We start from the raw sequence: 22,934 nt of genomic DNA, 5'->3' as shown, positions 1-22,934 counted from the left end.
ATTTTTTGAACTTTAAATGTTTATAAAAAAAAACTTTGACTAACGATTTTTAATATTTTTCATCTGCCTTTGAAACAATATATTAGGAGCCTTCTATTAAATTTTCAAGCTTTTTTATCCAACAAATAAAATTTTATTGATATTTTTAGAAAAAAAACTAAAAAAAAATGGAAAATGAAAATGTCCGTAAAGAGCTCAAAATAAATCAAAATATTTTGAAAATGTTATGGTGTATAGAAAATGCTAAGATAAACATTCAGTCAAAATTTCATATATCTACGGTCATTTGTTTAAAGTTACACCAAAAACCAAAATTGATTTTCTCGAAAACAGATTTTGCGTAAAAATTCCCGTTTTTCTTAATTTTTCTTTTGTTTTTCACGGCGCGTTTGAAAACTATTGGAAAAAATTTACTTTTGACCCCCCAAAGTACCAACTAGATTCACTTTCCTATCAGAAAAGGTACTGTTGAAGAAAATCCAAGCACTTTTACTGTCCTAAAACGTGATGACAGACACAAAAAAAAATAAAAAAAAAAATAAAAAAAAAAATAAAAAAAAAAATAAAAAAAAAAACACACATCATTGTAAAATCAATACATTCATCGTTCCACTCAGAATCTAATAAATGCTGATGCTTGAAAGTTAAAATTATAATAGACAACATTCTGGAAATTCGTCTCCGTATACCCATTAACGTTTTGCACAAATTAATTGGAAATACACGTCCGTTGTGGTTATTAATAATAATGTACATTATTATATTCATTCGTATTAAATTAAATAAAGTAATTTTCTAGAATCGGTTAATATTATAGACGTTTTCATAGTTATGATTTTTCGGAAACTTCGAATGTTATAACTTATAATATTATTAACAGTATATTATATTACAAACTGACGTCGTCTTCCTGGCCCGTTCGCACTCGTTCGAAAATAATATTCTTTCCGTCAGTTTATCGTCTGTGGACTGTGATGCTTTATCGCGTCGGAACACCGTTGTCACAAGTTGTCGTCGATAATGCTCGTCGTGCGGTTCATGTATAATACGTAATTGGATGGATTTTTTAATGAAATCTTGCGAACGGGTTTTGATACTATTGTCGACCTTTTGCGGAGACGCTAAACGACTGCCGCTACAGTGATAGAATAATAAAATATTAATATTATTATTATTGTTGTTGTGTGTAATTATAGGGCGAACGCACGCGTAGTAGGTATGTTAATTCAATTGTAGGTGCCGTATAAATCATTTTGGCGAAAACCTATGTCGGTCGCGCGGGGCGGGGTGGCCAAGTTATATGCAGAAAGGCAATAACAATGTTTAGTGTGTGTGTTATTTATACGACATGGAGAATAACGTTACACAAATAAAATGTACACAATATAATAATATTATATTATTATTTATAAGTTATAACTTTGGATGATAATTGTCGGCAGTCCGCCCGAGGGAGGTCTAATCATGTTGTCGGACCGGCTAATTATTATTGTTGCGTACGTATATTTGTACTGTACGCAATCGTTTTAAATGTTTAATAAATGGAACCGGCCGAGTGGTCCATCCGATCGGTGGCAAATTATCCAATTTTATTGTTTTGCACGTAATAGTAATAATACGAATTCGCGTGCCAACGTGTGCGTTTGCCCAAACAAGCTCCGCCGATACCTGTAGAGTGTAGATGATTTAAAGCACTGTGCGCGGGGGAGGGGAGCGGTGGTGTACAATAAACGAAATTACATTTTTATACTGATTTTCTTCTATGTTTGCTTTTGAGTTTTTAGACGATAATCTTTAATTTAATATACCTTCAAAAATAACGAAATAACGCAGGTACACCTGGTACACGAGTATTAATATAAAGTTAAAAATAATAATATTGTTGGATGTCAGCGACTGCGTAGTGGTGTGACTATGTGAGCCTTAATTTCATTAACATTAGCTAACTGGGGAATTCTTTCCGTTTTCGATCTACGATACTACGTTTTAATTTTGATTTCAAAATGGTTGAAGAAAAAATCGACATTTAAAACGAACGGCTCCGCACGATGATCTCGCAGCATGTATTATTGACAAGGTTGTTATGTTTAAAACATGAATTTAAAACATTTGTTTTAAACCTTTTGTTAGTTGTTCAAAACGAATAAAACATATGCTTAAAACAGTATAAAATCCAAGTGAATATTAGGTTTTTTTTTTAAATAAATGTATTTTTTTTTTGTTTATTTTTAATAAAGAATAATAAATATCTTTCAGAAAAAATTAAATAATTATAATTATTATCGTTTATCGTCCTTAATTTTAGTAACACATATAATTTCATAAATTCATAACAGACATAAGTAAAGTACAAATATGTAAAGTACCTACTTTGTTTAATTAATTAAGTAAAAACTGCTGCATATCATAACACTTACAATTAAACAACTGTCAACTACACTTTAAAAGTTGACATTATAATTAAAAGAAAAAAACTTGTCTTAACTAGAAAAAATTAAAATAAAAAACAATAAAGTATTAATAACTGCCACTGCTTTTGATTTATCAAAATATACTATAAATTACAATAGGTATAGTTAATATCTAAATATCTATATTTTGTATTAGGTATATTTTTTCGTATAAGTAAAATACATATTAAATTAAAATTAATTTGTTTTAAATATACTATTTTAAACACTGTACTGTTTAAAACTCAAACAATTTATTTTGAGAAAAAAACAGTTTTTTTTGTTTTATTTCAAAAGTGAAAAAATACACCAACTGGCTATTGATAATAATCTTATATCAGCCCAGACCGTTTCGAAAATATAATATGACGTGTTTTGTAGTGTATCTATCGGATATTGGCCGTGAGAGCGAGATGCAGTTGCATTCGTTGTCGTACACCGCCGTGCAAGGGGAATTGAAAATGACGTTGCCCCGTATTGTTGAATAATTTTTGTGTTTGTGCATTGTTCTAAGTGCACGTTTTGAGATGCATTTAAATAATAAATTATTCTATGTACTGTTATAGACAAATCGGTTTTCGATGAGTTCCCGATACCATCGTCTCGTGCCGTAACCGATGCTTGCCGGATATTAATATTTATTAAATTTATTGAATGCAACGTCGGACCGTGAGCGTCTAAGTATTATATCGCGCGTAATGTTGTAAACTCAAAGTTTGTGTTTTTTCTCATTTTCAGATCTCGTCTGTTAAACCCATGTGATATACCTATATAGTATTATAATATATAGGTGTAGAAAAAACATAGTACAACAAAACGTATTTTATTGAAATGTTATTTATTCCACTGATGCAATAATATTATGGTAACGAAGTTATAACGATGTTGTACTATAGAATATCGCGGTGGTGGAATAATGTCACGATTTCATCGGTAAAACGTCGTTGTCGTCACGTGTTATGATATTATGTTTATTGTACCTATCTATCAGTGGCGAAAATGTGAATAATACCCTGGGAGGTTTCAGTCGTTATTAGTATTGAATGCTCAGTTACCTTGTCTATTTTTATTTTGTTATTATTTTTACATTAATTTGTGGTTGCTATATTGAAATGAAGCGATTAAAATAGGTATATAAAATTAATAATAGGAATATAATATTAAAATTAATGATAGCTATATTAAAATGGGTATATATTCTTGATTCTTATATTAACTTACTATAATATTATAATATTTATAATTTATAATATTCAAGAATAGAAATTTATGTGTTGTAAATAATATTAGTTATTATTATTTATAGGTTTATCTAATTAAAATTTAAAATTCCAAGTACACGCAATATACTAAAAAAAAAATTAGACGTTAACCCATCATCACTATTCACTATATTTTTAAAGTAACAGGCCTATAGTAACAATGATTTAAATATTATTACATAATAATCGCGTAATAATATGCAGTCGGGCACTGCATTATATCGCAGTTGTCTTTACCGAGGCGACACTGCTTCGTGAATAACGTGAACCGTAATTTTCGGAAAAAAAAAAATCATATTTATAGTAATTTTTTTCAAGTCATCAAGAAGGGAACTGGTGCGTTTTAATGATAGCCACAAATAATGGTAAGGGGTAACTGCGGTTATTAACGTATATTCGCGAATAAGTCGCGCTTACCTACCGGTATTTTGAAAATGGCCCAGGTTTTTACCACGCATATAATTTCTTTCTAATAGGTATACCATACGATCGTCATCGGTTACAAAATAATACATATTATTATTATTGCGTCGAACCGGAATAATCGTATTTCCAAGAGGCCGCCGCCCGTAATAATACCTGGTTATAACTTTGGTAATATTCATACTATTTCGAGCGACGCAGTCTTCGGCCCATATAATATTTATTTTGAGAGCTCGTAAACGGTTTTCAAAGAGTAGCGAAACGTACGTTTATTTATACGAATGATCTTAATAATAATACGTCGTGTGTAAAGACAGACGGTGCAGTGTAGTACGTCATACGCACCGCGAACGGTGTTCAAACAAATGAGCTTACGAGCGAGGCTCGCCGTCTTGAGCAAAGAGTCGCCCTCTAATTTCACCCTCCATCGCGTCGCGTGTGTGCGGTGGTAACGCGATTATCGCGAAAACGCTGCGCCGCCGCTGTTTAAAATATTATTTAAATTATACCTCAATTTAAAATTATATTATAATATTAATTGTTTATGACAGTGTTATCGCATCGTCAAATCGACACCGATAATATTAATTTATTATTATTTACGCGACCCGGCGTGTTTACTGGTGGGTGGTGGGTGTCGAACGCGGACGGTCGTCCCTCGCTGGCTGTACACACCGCGACCGGGACCTGACTTGCCGTGGCCGGCGATAGAGCAAAACCTAATTGGCGGCACCCCGCGGGGCCGGTAAACACTAATAATAATTATTACCTATTTATTTATAATTTATATATTTCAATAACCATAAATAGATAACGTAAGACGACCGACTGACTAGAGTAATAATAATAATCGACGTGACGGATAGAATTATATTTGCAATAATAAAATTGTTTTACTTACCTATAATACTACGGTAGGTATATGGTACGCAGTTCTAATATTGTTGTTAAAGTGATTTTCGGTGGTCTTTATTCGCAGACTAAAAAAATTGTTTTATTTATATTTCGTTTGTAAATATCCGCGTCGTTTCTTTAAATTTATATTCAACTCGAACGCGCTCTAGATAATATTATATTCATAACGGTGGTGCTATAAATTGTGCCAAAAACACGACCATTATCATTTATATTATTATTATAAAAATCTAAACCTACTCGATCTTTGAAGTCTCTTCTGGACTAGAAAAATATGGCAAATTCACAAAGGCGTCAGACCGTAAAACGAAACGGCGGGTATACATAAATACTTAATACTCAATCATTTAGAGCAACGAGATACGAGTGAGATGTACACATTTTACAAAAAAAAAAAAACAAACATAAATTATTGCGTACTGTGTTGTATTATACTTTGGTCAGCCCTGCCCGTACGATGTATACGAATTATAATAATTAAATCCGTTTGGTATTGTCTTTAAAAAAAAAACCTTTAATTGTAGGTTTTCATAGATAATAAACACTGGCACACATACAAAAAAAAAAATATAAGAACGCCTAGTCTGTTGCCCATGAATCATAAAATATATTATATGAATATGAATGGTACGGACAACAACGTGAATGGATTTTGACAACATATTGTAGGTCAAATCATAAATACTAAAACTCGATTTCTCTGTTGATTGTACATTCTTATACAAACAAACCCGAGGCAAAAAACGTTCGACGGAATTCACAAGTTTGACTTTTAATCACTAGTTTTACATTATAATAATAATGATAATATTTTAATATAGTATTGCCGTATTATAATACAATACCTACCTATAAATGTAATTGTGTACGACGCGCAACATAATTTTAATATTATGGTGAATGCTGTTGGATGGCGTACGTCGGATTAACCATTTAAAGATTACTGTATATTTTGGTTAACAAATTATTTTCTTTTTCTCTCGTTTTAATTATGATTTACAGATGATAATGGTTAAAGTACATCTGGCCATTAGTTGTTTATTGACTAAAAAGTATGTATTTATATATACGGTACCTACCTATATTAATATAATATTATATGAAATCGAAACGCAAACAACTATTATTCCTCTGTCAGTTTTAATCTTTTTATGTCTAATATTTTTCTTATTAGTTACTTGTGTATTAATTGTAATTGTGTAATAATTTAAACGATGAAAATAATTATTAAAATAACATAAAATATAAAATAATTTCGAATAGAACGTAACAATCTGATAATAATATTATGTCTGCCGCACCAAGTTACACGTCTTTGAAGTCTATTAAGTCGTTGAACTCGAGTTGTTCGTCGAATAAAAGTAAAAATCTATTGGCCTCCAAGAAGGCCGCTTCAAAAGATCAAATTGTTTCTTCAAAGTTTGGGGATGTTAAACAGTTTATTCCTTCGTACATGACTGAACCTAAACCTGACATTTACAATCTCATGACGATGACGTACGGAAAAATTTGGCACGAGGAACACAAGTTGTATGAGAAGAGCGTTATTGAACAGAAAATCTTAAAGAAAAAACCACTAAAACGGCCTACATTTCCATCAAGGTCCCTTCCCAAGTTGACAGAGGTGGTTGACGCGACAGGAGGAGGAGATGTATTGCCGACATCAGTCCGGACAAAAAAACTCCAAGCCGATGTCAAAAATCCTAAACACTTAAACCCTAAACCAAAAACTTTTTGGAAATAATATTTTATTTTAGACGGTATACCAAAACGTTGGTTACTATAAATATTAAACTACAACACGATGTAATTCGTTATATTATTATACAAAAATGTGTTTTAAATACGATATTGTCATTTGTATAAGAACGATTATTATTATTCCATATCGTTGGATTGGTTCTTTTAAAAAAACACTTTTTCGTTTGCATGAGTAAAAATATAGAACCAAAAATTATTAAGAACCTATGCGAACATATTTGTACATAATTTTTATTAGCAAACAACATAATTCGTTTTCGTGGGCATATGGATATTATTATTACACAATTACGCATGAATATACGTTTTCATAATAATATTACAACTATGAAGTATTGTCGAAACAAAATACAAAATTTAATCCTTAAATTAAATATTTTAAAACATAACAAAAACTTATTTAATTCAAATAAAAGGCACAATATTCGAGTATAGCAATTATTTTCATATTTGAATACAGTAATAATAATTATTGAAAATGTATAATGTTAAAAATTAAATTCGTCAACAAGTTGTGTTTACATATACAATACATATTATGTATAATAGGTATTATAGTGTTCAAAGTTGAAACTCCGACAAACATTTGAATTACTTAAAAAAAAAATATTTGGTATGATACACAATATTAGTTTAATTAACTACTAACAAACTGTGTGTATACATACGAAAGTGACCTTATATTATAATATAATAGTATCTTAAACATATAATATATAATAATTTATATAATAAAAAACTTAGATTTTAATTTAATTTTGTAGAACCTGATAATTTAACCTATCATATTTTTTCAATGAAATTAGTTAACATATTTTTTTTTCAGGTATTAAATTTAAAAAATCAAAAGCAGAAAGCCATTAGTAGTGGAAATCGCAAACAGTATTTAAGTACACAACTAACTCAAGAGCTGATTTCAGAGAACCGAAGTATAAGTAAGTCGATGATAATATTTTTTTTTTATAAACGATACAAAGTGGGATTTGTAGACGTATGTAGTATGTACTCTATTTAAGACTTAACCTAAAGTATTAAAGTATAATAATATTAAATTGTTCTATTCGTCAGGTATGTTTTTAAACGACACGGACAGTATATTTAAATTTTAAGGTGTGGATTTAGAATAATTTTACCGATGGGACTTGATTCAGTTGAATTTAAATCAATAATCAATTCCAACATTGTTATATACTCGTTGATTTTTCTAAATAGTTTTTAACAAAATAATGTAATGATTCAATAAATATAGTGTTATAGAGAAACTTTATCACTTTCGAAAATTAGATTACATATACATACAACGATTAGCGATGCAGAATACATTTAAAAGAATGTATTTTATTTGCATTTATTATTCAGACAACAATACAAATAGTAAAATATGTTTAATATTTCGGACTAGGTAGCAAAACATGATAGTCCACGTATAAAGAAACCTGCAGGAAAACTTGTATAATATACCGTCTTTTAGATTCTGAGCGAGTGATATGTATTGGTGCTTCAGTAATATTTATTTTTCGTGACTCATCTCTTTATACAGCAGGAACAGAGAGTGGTGTCTAATTGCAAATGTTATATTATTGGTAAATTGGGAGGTTAAAAATAGAAGCTTCCTACCTATAGTACTTTTTAAAATAATTGGGAAAAACGGGAATATTGACTGAAAACCAGATTATTACTATTATTATTTTTTATTATTATAAAATGGATAAATAAATCTGGATTTCAATTTTCCACCAAATATTTAAATTATAATTGTCTATACATATTTAATTTTCAAAATATATTGACTCTTTTTGTGTCAGTTTTTCTTCGATCTTTGCATGATCAAATTTTTGTTTATGACTAAAAAAGATTGACATTTTTAATACAAGGTTTCTCATCAGTTATTTTTCTATGAAGAAATCAATAATTTTTTTTATTAGTGCTCTCAACTTTTATTTTAAGTAATATTGAGACAATATAATATAATATGTTATGTGGTTTTTGCAAGAATATGTTTACGGAAAAAGTTAATATCGTATATAGTAAAATATAACGTTAAATTTTCAATGAAAAAAAAAAAAAATTTTTTTTCTCTTAAGCTTCAAACTGAAACTCACAATTAGTTACTTTTGATTTTTTAAAAAATTTAAATTTATGAAATATTAACATTTTGCAGATCAGCCTTTTTGTTTTTATTTTAGACACCTACCATAATATTATTATAATTTATCGATAATGATATATATACCTATCACTATAGTGACTAACAATTTTTTTATTTTATTACTTTACAGACTCCGGCTGCTCGTGTCTTCCTTACTATTGCGTTTGCAACAACAGCCGCCTGACGGCACCAGGGCCAGAACCCGCGACCGCCATGCTCCAGCATCAGCAAGCCTCATACCCTGGCCAACACCACCACCATCGTCACCACCACCACCACAATAACAGCAGCAGTAGTAGCAGCAGTGAAGACGATCAACATCACCACCATCAAGACTGGGCGACGGCGGCTGGGCTGCAAAACTATCACGCTATGCAACAGATTCAGTCCGAACCTCCGCCAACGTCGGCGATCGTTCAAAACATGTCCGCCGCTGACTTTGGGTTCGTGACCGGGCCGCAACCGGCGTCGGCCGTCTACTGTCAACCTATGCAGCAGCCGACCGCCGACAGCGACGATGTGTTTCAACTGCAGCAGCCACCAGGACAGGACGCGGCCACCGCTTCTTCGGCTTACCACAAGTGTTCGCCGACGACCGTGTTGGATTTGGGCAGCGGCACCATACACAAGAGCCCGGGGCAGTGCAGCGGCGACAACGGCGGCGTCGGTTGGCAACACTACCAGCCCGTCGACTACCATCACCATACCGCGGTGCACCATCACCACGATCACCAGCAGCAGCAACAGTGCTTCCAGATGCAGCAGAGTTGCGACGGCGTCGCCTATCACCACCACCCCGGGCAGATGCAGTACGCCACCATCAAGACCGAGGACTGCCCGGAATCTTTGGATTTGATGTACCCGATGGCGGTACAGGACGTGGATTACTACGCACAGGTGTCGTCCTCTTCGTCGTCGGCGGACGCGGCGTGCCACAAGGGAAACGCCGCGGTCGGCATGCACAACGACGGGTCGATGGACTTTATCGGCGCCGACGGGACGATGCCAGCCGATGTCTCCGCTTCGCAGCAAGTCGACTACATGGTTCTCGATCCCACCAAGATGTTGTTGACCAACAACAACTTTTACATGGACGCTTACTGTGGTGGCGGCGGAACAGAGACCAACAATAACAACGACAACGGCCACACAGCCGCCGCCGCCGCGTTCAACGAATTCCAACTGAACGCCGCCGACATCCATTGGTCGCAATGAATTCACCGCCACTATACTACTGTATATACGAATACTATGTATAGAGAGAATGGTGAAGAAATTTCATATTTTGAACCTTCATCGCATGTTGTGTACCGCTGTATGTATATAAATGTATATAAAACAAAAGATGTATTTTGTAATTAATTTGTTTGAAAGCGTGAAATTTTGTGAAATGTTTGTAATATTAGAAATTTAAGCTGTAGTATATTTTTATTTTTATTTTTTTTTCATTCTCAGTTTATTCATTGTACTTTAATTTTTTTTTCTTTTTATTCATTTTTTTTTTATAGTTAATCCAAAGGTGATGGATTGTTGATAATTTGATAATTCTTATTGACTTGTAAACGTCACCAAATAACGGGTACAACGTCGCCATATTATACGTACCTACTACGAAACATATTTAAATTTTCCTTATAACGGTCTGACTTCCACGATGAAATTAATTGAAAATAACTATTACCTGCTTGTAAAAAAATTTCACTATTTGTCTCTTCTATTTTTTTTGTTGGTTTTTTATTTAATGTCAAAAGGATAACTGTGTTTTTTTTTATTCTTATTACTACATCGCTTATTGTTAAATGAAAGTTCTTAATCATACGTACATGGCCGATAGTTGGTTTTTCGATACTTCGACTACGTGTACCTGTTGGCTGGTTGAAGCGTTTAGGTTTTTTATTCCACTGCATGGAATCCCTTTCTGTGCGATATCAAAATAAGTACGAACAGTTCGGTCGAACTTTGTAAAAAATAGAAATTGAATACATTAAAAAATTACCATCTGTGTAAAAAAAATCAACTAAAAAAGTCCCGCACCTTTAGATATTTGTCCACGAAATGCTTGAAATAAATGACCGTCCAATAAATAACAATCCGTTATTCAAAACACACGTTTAGGCACGCAAATTGTTCAGTTTAACCAATTAGACACGGTCTTAGAGACTTAGTAAAATATCATATAGTGTTTCCATGACCAGACTTGAAAATGATAAGCAAAACCGCACCTGTAATTTAAATTATAATATACTTAGTAAGTACTTATAAATAAATATCAAATGTATTGTAATGAAATTGTTTTTATGTTATGATTATCTATTTTATAATATTGTTATATGACTGGTTAGTTTTAAAAGGTGTGACTCGTGAAAAGCATACAAACTTATACCTAATATAGAAATACTCAAATACACGCACATCATGCTCGGCAGACTCGAGTTACTTATAAATTTGTAGTTAAAAACAAGACCATTGTTCTAAGTTAAGAATTTTAAAATATTATATTATGCTTGTATTAAAAACAGACATTTGTAAATTGTATTTGACACGTGTATTGAAGCGATTGTGTTTAAAATACCAATAAATAAATTTAATTGAAAATAATAATTGTTGAATTTAATTTTTTATTTATACCGAAATAGTTGACAAAAATGTACCTATACCTATTTTATGTTAGTACTTACTGTCGAAAAAGGTTATTTTTATACAATATATAATAATTTCGTATAATATTCAATAATGTATAATTTACAAGACTGCCATGTCTGGGAATGAGTTAAAATCGTACAATATAAGAATGTTTATTTCTGTGAGTCTAATATAGAAAAATTATTACTGGATTAGTCTCGAAATCAGCACAATCTTTCTGGACACATTTTGATATTTTTGAGAAAAATGTAATTGTAATTTCCAGTTTCTGCGAAATCTTAAATTATGCGTTTAATTAAATTTTTAATTTGTACCGTGGTTCTACGAAAACTTATAATTAATAATAAAAATAATAATAATGAATCTAAAATACCTAGGTCATGGCTCAAATATACCTACGGTTATATTATTATACTAAGCCGTTAATGATTTTATTTATGTTTAAATATTTCTTGTCATCGGTTAACAGAAATAGATGGTAAATGTTAAATACTTTTTCGAATAAAACTAATAAGCTAGGATTAAATAAATGTTTATGGTCTTCAAATAAATCAAAATTATTGGTCATTAGAAATTACCTCATGACTTATAAGAATATAAAAATATTGCAGAATAATGTGTATATTCAGTGCCGCAACTACGGGGTGTGCTAAAATTAATTTTATAACCATGGCTGTAGAAGTGTAGAAACTTAAATTTAAGTAAAATAAAAGAATGAGAAATTATGTTTGATCATATTGTTATTAAAATGTGAAATAAGTAATATTTTTCAGTTGAAAACTACTCTTCTCGAAATAGTTATAAAAAATATATTTCTTCTTTTAAACCTATTCGGTCATAGAATATGATTAGCGATGATTTTTGACTACACACAGGCAATATCGATAATGAATGACTTATCAACCGAAGTTTACGAATTACTATGTTAATTGTTATAATAGTACCTATTATATTTTATAAACTATGGTTGCTTTAACACGATTGCGATCTTTTTACTTTTTTGACCTGACTAATTACAACACGATTGCGCACCAAATGATCTGTGGACCTATATATTATGCATCAAAAATAATAATATATACAAAGGGTACATATTTTCTATATTCCTTCCCAGTTATGAGATACAGCTTAATAAGACTGACAAAAACTAATAAATTATTAAAGATTTCTAAATGATAATATATGATATAGTATAATATTATAAATAACATCTACTCAACATTATTTTTTTGTCGATATTATATACATATACCAAATTAAACATGTAAGCATTGATCTTATACCATATTTTGATTATTTTTATAATTGTATCTAATTGTTGACTCAGTGTAAAGCAATATATTGTAGTGGGTACCTAATAAAATTAACATTTTCGCCATACCGGCGTTGGATATAGGTATTTATGTTTCATTCGCAATTTGTGTTACACGTTTGGTGCCCAATCGCGTTGTTATTAATCAGGCCAAAAAAGGAAAAAATTCGCAATCGTGTTGTAGCTGTTTTTAAATACCCTCTTTAACTAAATATTATTTAAAATAATTTAATAATTTATCTCCTAAAGAACAATTATTATTTTATTGGCCATAAAGCTACGCTCACTGGTGCGCTTCCCGACGGTTGTCGGTAAATGTCACAACAGTCAAAGAAACAACAATTATAATTTATAATATTATATTGACAAATATACCAGTCATCGGAAAACTTAATAAACAAATTACTTGTCTTATTAGAGTACTTGGTGCCTTGGTAAGTAAATCAGCTGTGGATAACCGGCTCAATCGATTTAAGTTGTCTAAAAATAGACAAATTTAATTTAATTTTCTTATGCCGTTTTATATTATTTTTCTACAAATGACAATAGGTACGCTATTATTTACTGCACGTCAGGATATTACTAATTTAAAAATAATATTAAGAAGATGTCAGTCCACTATTGGTTTTCTCTCAGGGCCACGCGCAACATAGGCAAAACGCATTTACGCAGAATCATTTTCTATATTTTTAAGGGAATGACATATTGATTTGTCTGAATATTGTCTCAAAACAGTTTAAACATTATTTAAATTTACAAATTTGTTTTATTTACTTTGAAAGTCAAATACAAAGTCAAATAACAATAATATATAAAATCGATATGTAAATCCCTCAAAAATATTATTCTCCATCTTTAATGCAATGGATGATTTTACTCTAAGATTACTTAGAAACATAAAAAAAAGTGATTCTACGTTAATGCGTTTTGTCTATGTTGCGCGTGGGCCAGAGAGGGAAAACAAATATTGCGCTGACAACCCGACGCCCATTTAACAGATTTTTGTATAGGTCTAAACTCTTTATCACTAATGAGTAATGAGTAATTACTATATTATACCATTGCAAACACGTCATATAATATGTATCTACCTATATACAAGTATATTTTTGTATATAGGTAGATACCATGTACCCGGTTCGTCACGACACGTCAACGTGTATTTCACCCTAACCTAACGAAGAAGAACAATTTTTTTTTAAATTGTACGCTTCTACTGTATATTATTCAGGGCGCAGTTCATCAATTTATAATGATGTAATTCTGTGGCGACATATTTTGGATGTGTCAGAGTACCTCTTACTCTTAAAATAGTCGCAATTGGCGTGACAAAAATATTTTTTTCTATAACACAGGCAACGTTATTACCTTTACGTTTTATAATAGGCCAATTCACTATAATATTATCTAAACTAACAATGCAAAATGAAAACTACTACTTAAGTAAATGTTGGTATGTTGTACGTTAGTAAGACGAGGAAACGCATGTGGACACAACATCAATATGAAGCCCCCCCGATTGCGGATTCTATTGTAATTTCAGGTGTGAGAATTAGATATTGAGAATTATTGATTTAATTAATTAAAATTAAATAATAATTTAAAAATAATTTTGATTATTTAAAATAAACAAATCTACTGTTAGTTTTTAATATAGTATTTCTAATATAATAAATCATATATCATAATAATTTATAACTTAATAAGTAATATCTTATTTCAATCACATAATATAATATATATATACGACCAAGGCACCCAACAGTTCAAACGTTATATTTATATTATTTTCAAGACGTACCTAATTTTTATTTAATATTACTTAGAGCTACATCCGTAGAATACACTTAGGTTTAAATTTTTAAGTGCATTTTTAACCAAATTTTCAAGTGGTAATACTATATTCATAGAAAATACTACCTAATTATTATTTACTTAATGTTACCTACGTCTTATAAACGAGCAACATTTTCGTTCTGCAGAACTAATTGTATGTTGTTAGCTTTAATTTCAGAATGGATTGACCATATATATATGTGTGTACTCTGTTATTTTTACATATTTAAATTTTTAACTTATGACCATTTTAAAATTGTAATATTTTATATAAGTAATTATTCCAATCGAAGAAAAAAACCAATAACACCTGATAAAAAATTAGCAGTTAATTTTAGGTATATACTATATACTTATAATTTTTACGTGCAACTTATTTTAAATTTATATGGACTGTTTTCATTGTTATTTGAATATAAAAATAAATTGTATACTTCAAAATAGTCTGTTGTTATAAAATGCCATACTCTTACAATAATAGTACCTAGTTATATAAATAATTAATTTATTACCCATGCCTAATAATTAAAATATTATCTATACCTTCATTATTTACACCTAGGTAGGTATATTTCTAAATATCAATTTTAAATTACAAACTTAAGTTTATTTTAGGTAATGCCAGGTGCACACTAAATACTAATACAGTGAAAATAAACTGCCACCACTGCATGGACACTGATAATTATTGCAATAACCTTTTCACCCCTTTCGCACAGCATCCGCAATGATTTGCCCGACCTAAGTCGTAGGTATATTGCAAATGGAGAACCGTTTAGATCACTGTCATTCGCATTTAGAATTTCATATAGTTATATCGGTTTAATGATCAAAATTACTCTGTGAGCTTTAGAGAAATATTTAACGCCTACCTATATAACACATGCGGGTAAGGAATCCTCTGAACAACAAAGTAAATTCTAAGTACTAACTTTAGAAAATAAAACTAATTACTAAGTAAATGCTAAGAATTCATAACTTTCTTTGTCATATTATCAAGGAGGTTTAACAATATTTTTGTATTACCTAACACTTACATACACCCATAATTATACCGTTATAATAAATTATAATATAACTATGATAGTGTGATAATATTGTAGTGCACTTGTGCCCTTCACATTAAAACTTTTCAAACTTATTTACTGATATATTAATAAATATAAGAAATAATTATTAATTTAACAAGAAGCTATGATTCATAAAACACACTTGGAAAAATCCAAAGACAATCTTTTACTAGTTTAACATAGTGCATTTTTTTTCCAATTCAAGCACTGGTTTTACTTTATTATGCTAAAGAAAAATAAGTATTAGACGAAAATTACCAAGACTGCTCTAATTAACTGAAAGTTAATTTAATTTGATTAGTTAAATATTTTATTATATTATAAATACATAATTTAAAGATTATTAGTGTTGATTGTATTATTGCATATTAATATATTATACTAATAAATTAAGATGACGCATTGATGCCACAGCTGAATTTTAGCTCAAAAGACCTTAAAAGTTTTAACACAATTAAAGATAGTACGCTATTCGTAAGTACGTATACGTTATTCGATTTTTATTCTGAAAAACCCGAACTCGCCAGGAAATTGTCTATAGATTGTACGGAACACTTTGTAAAAATTAAACTTATATAATTGTAAACTGTGTTAATTATTTAAAAATGAAATTGATTAAAAATTGCCTAAATGTTTCCCCTTAAATAATAGCTGTAGCGAGGCCCCTCGACGAAATTAATAATAATAATATCATTAGTGATCAAAATAAATGTATTAATATACGCGTGGTATTACCGTTCTTTTATCACTCTGCCCTATATTAAAGTTCGACAGACGACGGTTTCTTAGAATAAGTATTTACTATATTGGGCTCAATCATTGACATAAATTATAAATTAACAGTGAAGGAATTTTTATATTTTATTTGAAAAATCCAAATTATTCAAATTCTCAAGTAGTGCATTTGCACCACCTGTCGCCCATCCCCCCTTACCGGACGTGCCTGATACTGCTTAAATATGTTGAAAACTTGGAACATCCTATATTTTTGTCGTTTTATAAACCAATAAGTGAAAGCTTATAGTTTATGTACCTACCAACTTCCCAATGTTCTATTACTGTTTTCAATGTTTATGTATGATTTTATTAGAGAGTTCTATATAGGGTACATAAGTATATTAAGTTGTAAACGTTAAATATTTTTCCTATATAACCTAGTAAAAAGATTAATTAATACAAAATATATTTTCACAACATTTAAATCAGACCACTGGAAGTAGTTACTTGAAAATCTTTCTTTTTTAACAGTTTCCACTTTAGTAATTTGGTAGATTCGGCGTGCATGATATGAAATTTTATTAAATTTTAAGAGATTTTAGCTCACTTACAATAATGTAAAATGTAAGTAATGTATGTAATATTACAAAATATCCGTGACAATGCATGACGTATAGTAAATTGCCAATATTCCAAATTGTCTGTACCAGGAGCCTTAAAGATAACAAAATTGAGGATGGATTCTGATCTGGTTGTTAGAGGTTAAAAAAATTAAACCAAATTGCAGAATAAATATTTTGCATTTTGAATGTCAAATTTGTTCTACAAAATAACAACTATAGTTGTAATACGGTACCAACACGTTATTTTTCCTCGCTCGACTTAATTATATTATTTTAAGCCGCTCGGCACCTAAACCGAAATGAACGCAATGGCATACACGTACCTATATAATAAAATATAATACAGTGTCATCACTGCGTCATTGTTCAATAATTATTATTTCTACGTCGATAACAATGTCGTAACAATATAATATGTGGATAATATATAACGCATAATTTATTAGTATACTATTATAATGTGTTACTCACTTAGTATTGTGCGTAAAAACGCGTAGGCATATGTGTATAATGCCCATCCGGCGCGCATAACAAATTAATGCCGCGTGCTCGCGATCGGTGTTTTCGGAAATTTCTTTTCGGAAACGTTTCCTGGAGCGTATAGAAAAATTGTGTTCAATAAAATTTATTGAAAAAAATTGAATATCGACGGCGAATCGAATAATAGATTTGCAAATCCCGGTGATCTTGTGCTTTTGTGAGCCGATGCGGTGCGGTGAGTGGAGTAGTGGACGTTCGTCTCGGAAACATTAAACTATACTACCAACGATGCAATGTCTAATCAGTAATCGGAACGAAAATTAAATTTTTTTTTCGTTGACTACAACGCGCGAACAGCCAATGGTAAGTATATTATTATCAATACTATTGTCGTTTGAGTGTGAGAACCATGTAGTATGTACGGTCGAGCCGCAGCTATTTAGATAAAATGTGAAAAATGACAAATGTCTAATACAAAATTACTAATTGGACGTATTTGATAGGTATTTCTTTCTATTTTTACAATACTATACCACGGGACACGTGTACAGTGCCGTTCTAATGGATTTCGGGGCCTGGTGCAGAATTTTGCGGGGCTCCATTATATTTATTTTATTTTCTAAGGGACTAGCTTTATTTTTATATAATTATTTATAAACGTGTTAGAAAGTCTTGTTAGAAATCTAAATTTATACGTATAAACTAATAAAATCCAATTTGTATTTTTATATTGGACACGAAATGAGTAGATACCTAGTAACCTACCCACTTAGGTACAGGTACAAACAATATACGACATGATACAGAAATATACGATGTGTTCAGTAGTTTTTCTAAATAAATGGCGGTGAACAAAAATATAACCTATCGGTTATCCGTCTTATAACTTTTATCATTCAGGTAAGAATGATTTTAATGATTCTAACATAAAACAAAATGTTGTATTCCATGGATAAATGTGAAATTTTGGTTTGATACGAAATAATATAAATTTTTTTAAATATTAATTTCTGATATTTATAGAGTAAAGAGATGCGCTAAATGTATCTAATTGTGATCTGTTTTATTATGTGCGTTACATTATGCATGTTAGCGTGTATCACTATATCGTGGATACGCGGACGTATATTCGTTTCATTATATATATAATATTGTGGATATTATTGCCGGAGAAAATATGTTATTATCATGATGGACGAGATTATATTACTAAACAATATTCTCATCTTCAATCGAATTGTATTAGTAGCGTATTTAATACGCTTTTCTATTTTAGAAAATGACAACATTTTATAGGTACTTTAGCAGTTGGGCTAAATCGACGAAAAAAATTAATTTACCGTTAGTACCTATAATCTATATACCCTATTTTTGGGAGTATGTAAATACCTATATAACTTAATCAAATCTTCTCCCATCTACATTTTATAATTTTCTGGTATAAAGCTTAAATTTAAGATTTTACAAATAATAGACGCCTGCAATTAAAAAATATCCTGAAGATAACTTTAAAAATATATTATAAGTATTAATTTTATTTTATTTATTTATTTAATTTTAATTAAATTGTTCACATTTGTGTCGTTAAATAAAATAAAATGATATAATTGATATTATGAACGTGAACAAAACGAACGCGTTTTTCCAAAACGATAAATACTGCTTCTATAAGTTCTAACTGCTATTTAACTGTAAATTGTAATGAATTTTAATTTCAATTGATTATTTTCAAACTAAAATTGAATAAAGGGCGATGAGGTATTACTATCTACTATATATATATATACGTGTTACTTTTAGGAAATGACCAAATATATAATAATATATATCTTTCCTAGGAATCGTTCAAGCAATTAATTTAAATTAATTTAAAAGTCCAACATAATATTATTATTTATTATGATACCTAAATTAAATTATTAATTTTATGAAGTGAGCTGTCACACTAATATAATAATTAAAAACTGGATTTAATTGCGATTAAAATATGTCAATATTCCAATGAAATTATATCAAAATTGCACTTTGCAGCATTAATAATATGTTAAAAACATTAAAGTTATATAATAAAACCATGAAATATCATATAAAATATATAATTATTAATTACTTACATAAATAACACAATGGACTTTAACAAATTCAGAATTATGAAATAGTATAAAAAAAATAGGTATCATAAAAAGTATTTAAAGATTAAAATATATTATTTTTCTGAATTAAAATGTTTGATTACAATATTATATACATATCTAAATAATTGTAAACATTAAGACCTGGAGTACGTTGGCCAATAAATTATTATTTATAATATCACGACAGTACGACACTACTATCGTATGACCGTATCTATAGAACGATTTTCTAGATACTACAATTAAGAAAAACCATAATGTGAAAATGTACATCATATTTTTGTTGTAAAATTGCTCATGTGTTAACAATTCGTACCTTCCGATTCGGGATACATAGATAAAGTTTTATATTGGTTATTTTACTTTTTCCTAAAAATTAATTTTTTTTATTAAAACTTTATACTTTGCCACTCTGGTATAGCCATTAAACTATGTAATATAGTATAAGTATACAGTTATATATTATATATTATATACACTTATTATCAATGGCCGGAGCTATCTTCACAGGCCTAACATTTTTCGGAAAACGTTATTTTTTTCGAAAACAGAACTGCAGGTAACGAAAAATAGGCGATGCCGCGCCAAGGAACATTAATTGATAATGCAATAATATGATGTTCTCTAAAAAAGAAAGTAAAAAGAAAGATATTACACCATATATTTATCACACCATTAATATTGTACTTGTAGCTTGCCCCAATGTTGTATCTTTATTTTGCGAATCTTTATTGAGAACATGAATTATTTGTAATACCTACCAGTTACATATTACATCGTTGAAATATATCCGATAAAGACGAAAGATGATATTTAAAAGACCTAAGGGAAATAAAAATTATTTTAATCAACTTATGTAATTAAATCATTATAATCTAAAAGATATAGGTACTGGTACCTAGATACAGTAAATGAAGGTAGGTACCTATTTTTGTTTTAAAAACTATTTATTTATGTAAAAAAATAAAAAAATAATTTGAATCCAACCTATAGCTTGAATTACATCTCTATTGGCATCTTCAATTTCTTTTTCTAGTATTTGAATTATCGCAGTAAAATTATTCAAAATAGCAATACAGTTTTTGTGGCGACATGGCCATCGAGTTTTGCAGTCTTATAATAGTTAACTGTGTTATATTAATTTTAATTTTCAAGTAATATTGTACCTACCTAATTGTTTGTTTCAATTAGGCAAGGCAAAGTGGACATACACAGCTTCAAGAACATTAAAAATTTTTTTTGCTTCCTAATAATAAATTTAGTTAATAAAAAAATTAGAAAACATTAATATGACTGCATATTTGCATGCACTACAAAGAACCAACTTCAGTTCATTTGCTAAGCAATGAATATAAATAGCTTCGGGATATTTATCTCGTATTCTTGTCTGTACACAGTACCAGGCATAACATTTGCCCCATCATAATATGACTGTGCTTCCATAGAAACTTCATGAATATTAAATCCTTTAAAAAGAAAAATAATTAAATTGGAATGTTCAGCTCCTTGTTCACCAGATACATAAAACAAAATAAACCGTTCAAATATATTGAGATTTCTTTCAACAAATCAAATACACTTCTGCTCTTGCTGATAAGACCTATTTAATTTAAATATAATAATAATAATAATAATTAATAATTGTTTATTCAATGAATAAAGCGGGCAAATAGCCCAATAGTACAAGTAAATAAATAAGTTATTACAATAACATGAATTCTTAATAATTATAGGCTAGAATATAAACTAAAACGATTGTAAAAGTAAAATATTACATACTTATTGTTAGTTGAGTAAGTTTTAAGAATTGAGACTAACGGAGTAAAGAAACAATCAGTATTAGGTGTAAGTTTATTACACAAAGCCCATGGCTCTAAGAGTATGAGAGTTTTTTTTAAGTAATTTGGGCGTGTGATAGTAAGTAAAACGTGGGAGTTATTATATGCTGAGATGTTGAATAGAATGTGTTCTAATAGGTAAATGACATCAATATGATTATTGATTAATTTATATAAAAAAGAAATATCAGCTAAATCCCGTCTGGAGACTATAGAGAGAGAAGGTTTAGAAGTGATCTTATTGACGTATAATCATGCTAGTTAATTGTTAAGTTAAATTTATATGCTGTGAACCTTAAAAATCGATTCTGAACCCCTTTAATAATCTCAATGTTGGAATAAGTACAAGGAGTCCAAATAAGAGATCCATACTCTAGGATGGATCTAACTAAAGTGAAATAAAGCAATTTAAGTGAATCCAAATCCTTAAAATCAGACGAATGACGTTTAACAAAGCCTAACACACGAAGTGATTTTTTTACTATACATTCTATATTATGTTCCTGAAAATTTAAATTATATGTTAAGGTTATACCTAGGTCTCTAATTGATGAGACTGAATTAAGTTAATAATTGTTTATACAATAAGTAAAAATAATATAGAAGCACATCGAGTAGCATTTATTAATGTTTAAAGTCATTCTCCAAGCCTGGCACCAATTATATAAGGTATTTAATTCCTTTTGACGATTTAAACAGTCTCTAATTGAAGAAATACGAGAACACATTTTTAGATCATCAGCAAAAAATAAGAACAGTGGCATTTGCTTAAATCTATCGTTACCATTATTTGCAGTTTTATAAACATAATTAGGTATATTATCACAAGAGCTAGTATTATAAAAAACCCATTTATAAAATTTTTTTGGGTTTATTTTTATTTGTAATCAGATTTGGTTCTATTTCTCATGTAAATGGAATGAGATTTAATTTTTTGTCAGGCTAGGGTTTTGAGATCCTTATTAAATCTGCAAGGAATTACGCAATAATTCTCTATGCAAGCACAAAAAAAAAATAACATTTTCAAAATCCTAGAAACTTACTATATTTTATGTAAACATATGATTTTTGGTAAAATTGAGTAATTTTCATTGACACAGTAAAAAAAATAATAAATCTTAAAAATTTCAATATTTTTTAATAACTTTAAATTATTTAAAAAAATATAGTCATAATAAATATATTTTTATCTTCCCAATATCATTAATAAACCTACAATAAATTAATAATACCACCAATATGTAAATCATGCGGCACCACAATCACGATCAAACACATTTTCGAATAGTGTAGAATGTACATAAAACAAAGAGAGGATCT

At 29.7% G+C, this 22,934-nt stretch overlaps 1 protein-coding gene and 1 long non-coding RNA gene across 3 annotated transcripts in view; one reads left to right on the top strand and one right to left on the bottom strand.

Annotated features, from left to right (window-relative positions):
- The window catches only part of LOC100159717 (transcription factor glial cells missing-like), an 18,902-nt gene extending 8,596 nt beyond the window's left edge, over positions 1-10,306 (top strand). For both annotated transcript variants that reach the window (XM_001949365.5, XM_016802844.2), the window contains exons 5-6: positions 7,638-7,746; positions 9,091-10,306. In XM_001949365.5, coding sequence (XP_001949400.2) covers positions 7,638-7,746; positions 9,091-10,175 — 1,194 coding nt within the window. In that variant the 3' untranslated portion in view covers positions 10,176-10,306. The remainder of the gene's footprint in view (positions 1-7,637; positions 7,747-9,090) is intronic.
- Positions 10,166-18,422, bottom strand: LOC115033831. The gene is made up of 4 exons (XR_003839155.1): positions 17,633-18,422; positions 10,995-11,182; positions 10,784-10,917; positions 10,166-10,273 (listed from the first exon to the last, which is right to left on the bottom strand). It is a non-coding gene; the product is annotated as an uncharacterized LOC115033831 (long non-coding RNA).
- Between the last annotated feature and the right edge of the window lie 4,512 nt (positions 18,423-22,934).

The sequence above is a fragment of the Acyrthosiphon pisum genome, chromosome X, assembly GCF_005508785.2.
Source record: "Acyrthosiphon pisum isolate AL4f chromosome X, pea_aphid_22Mar2018_4r6ur, whole genome shotgun sequence".
Classification (NCBI taxonomy): domain Eukaryota; kingdom Metazoa; phylum Arthropoda; class Insecta; order Hemiptera; family Aphididae; genus Acyrthosiphon; species Acyrthosiphon pisum.
This window is presented reverse-complemented; position numbering and strand designations above follow the sequence as displayed.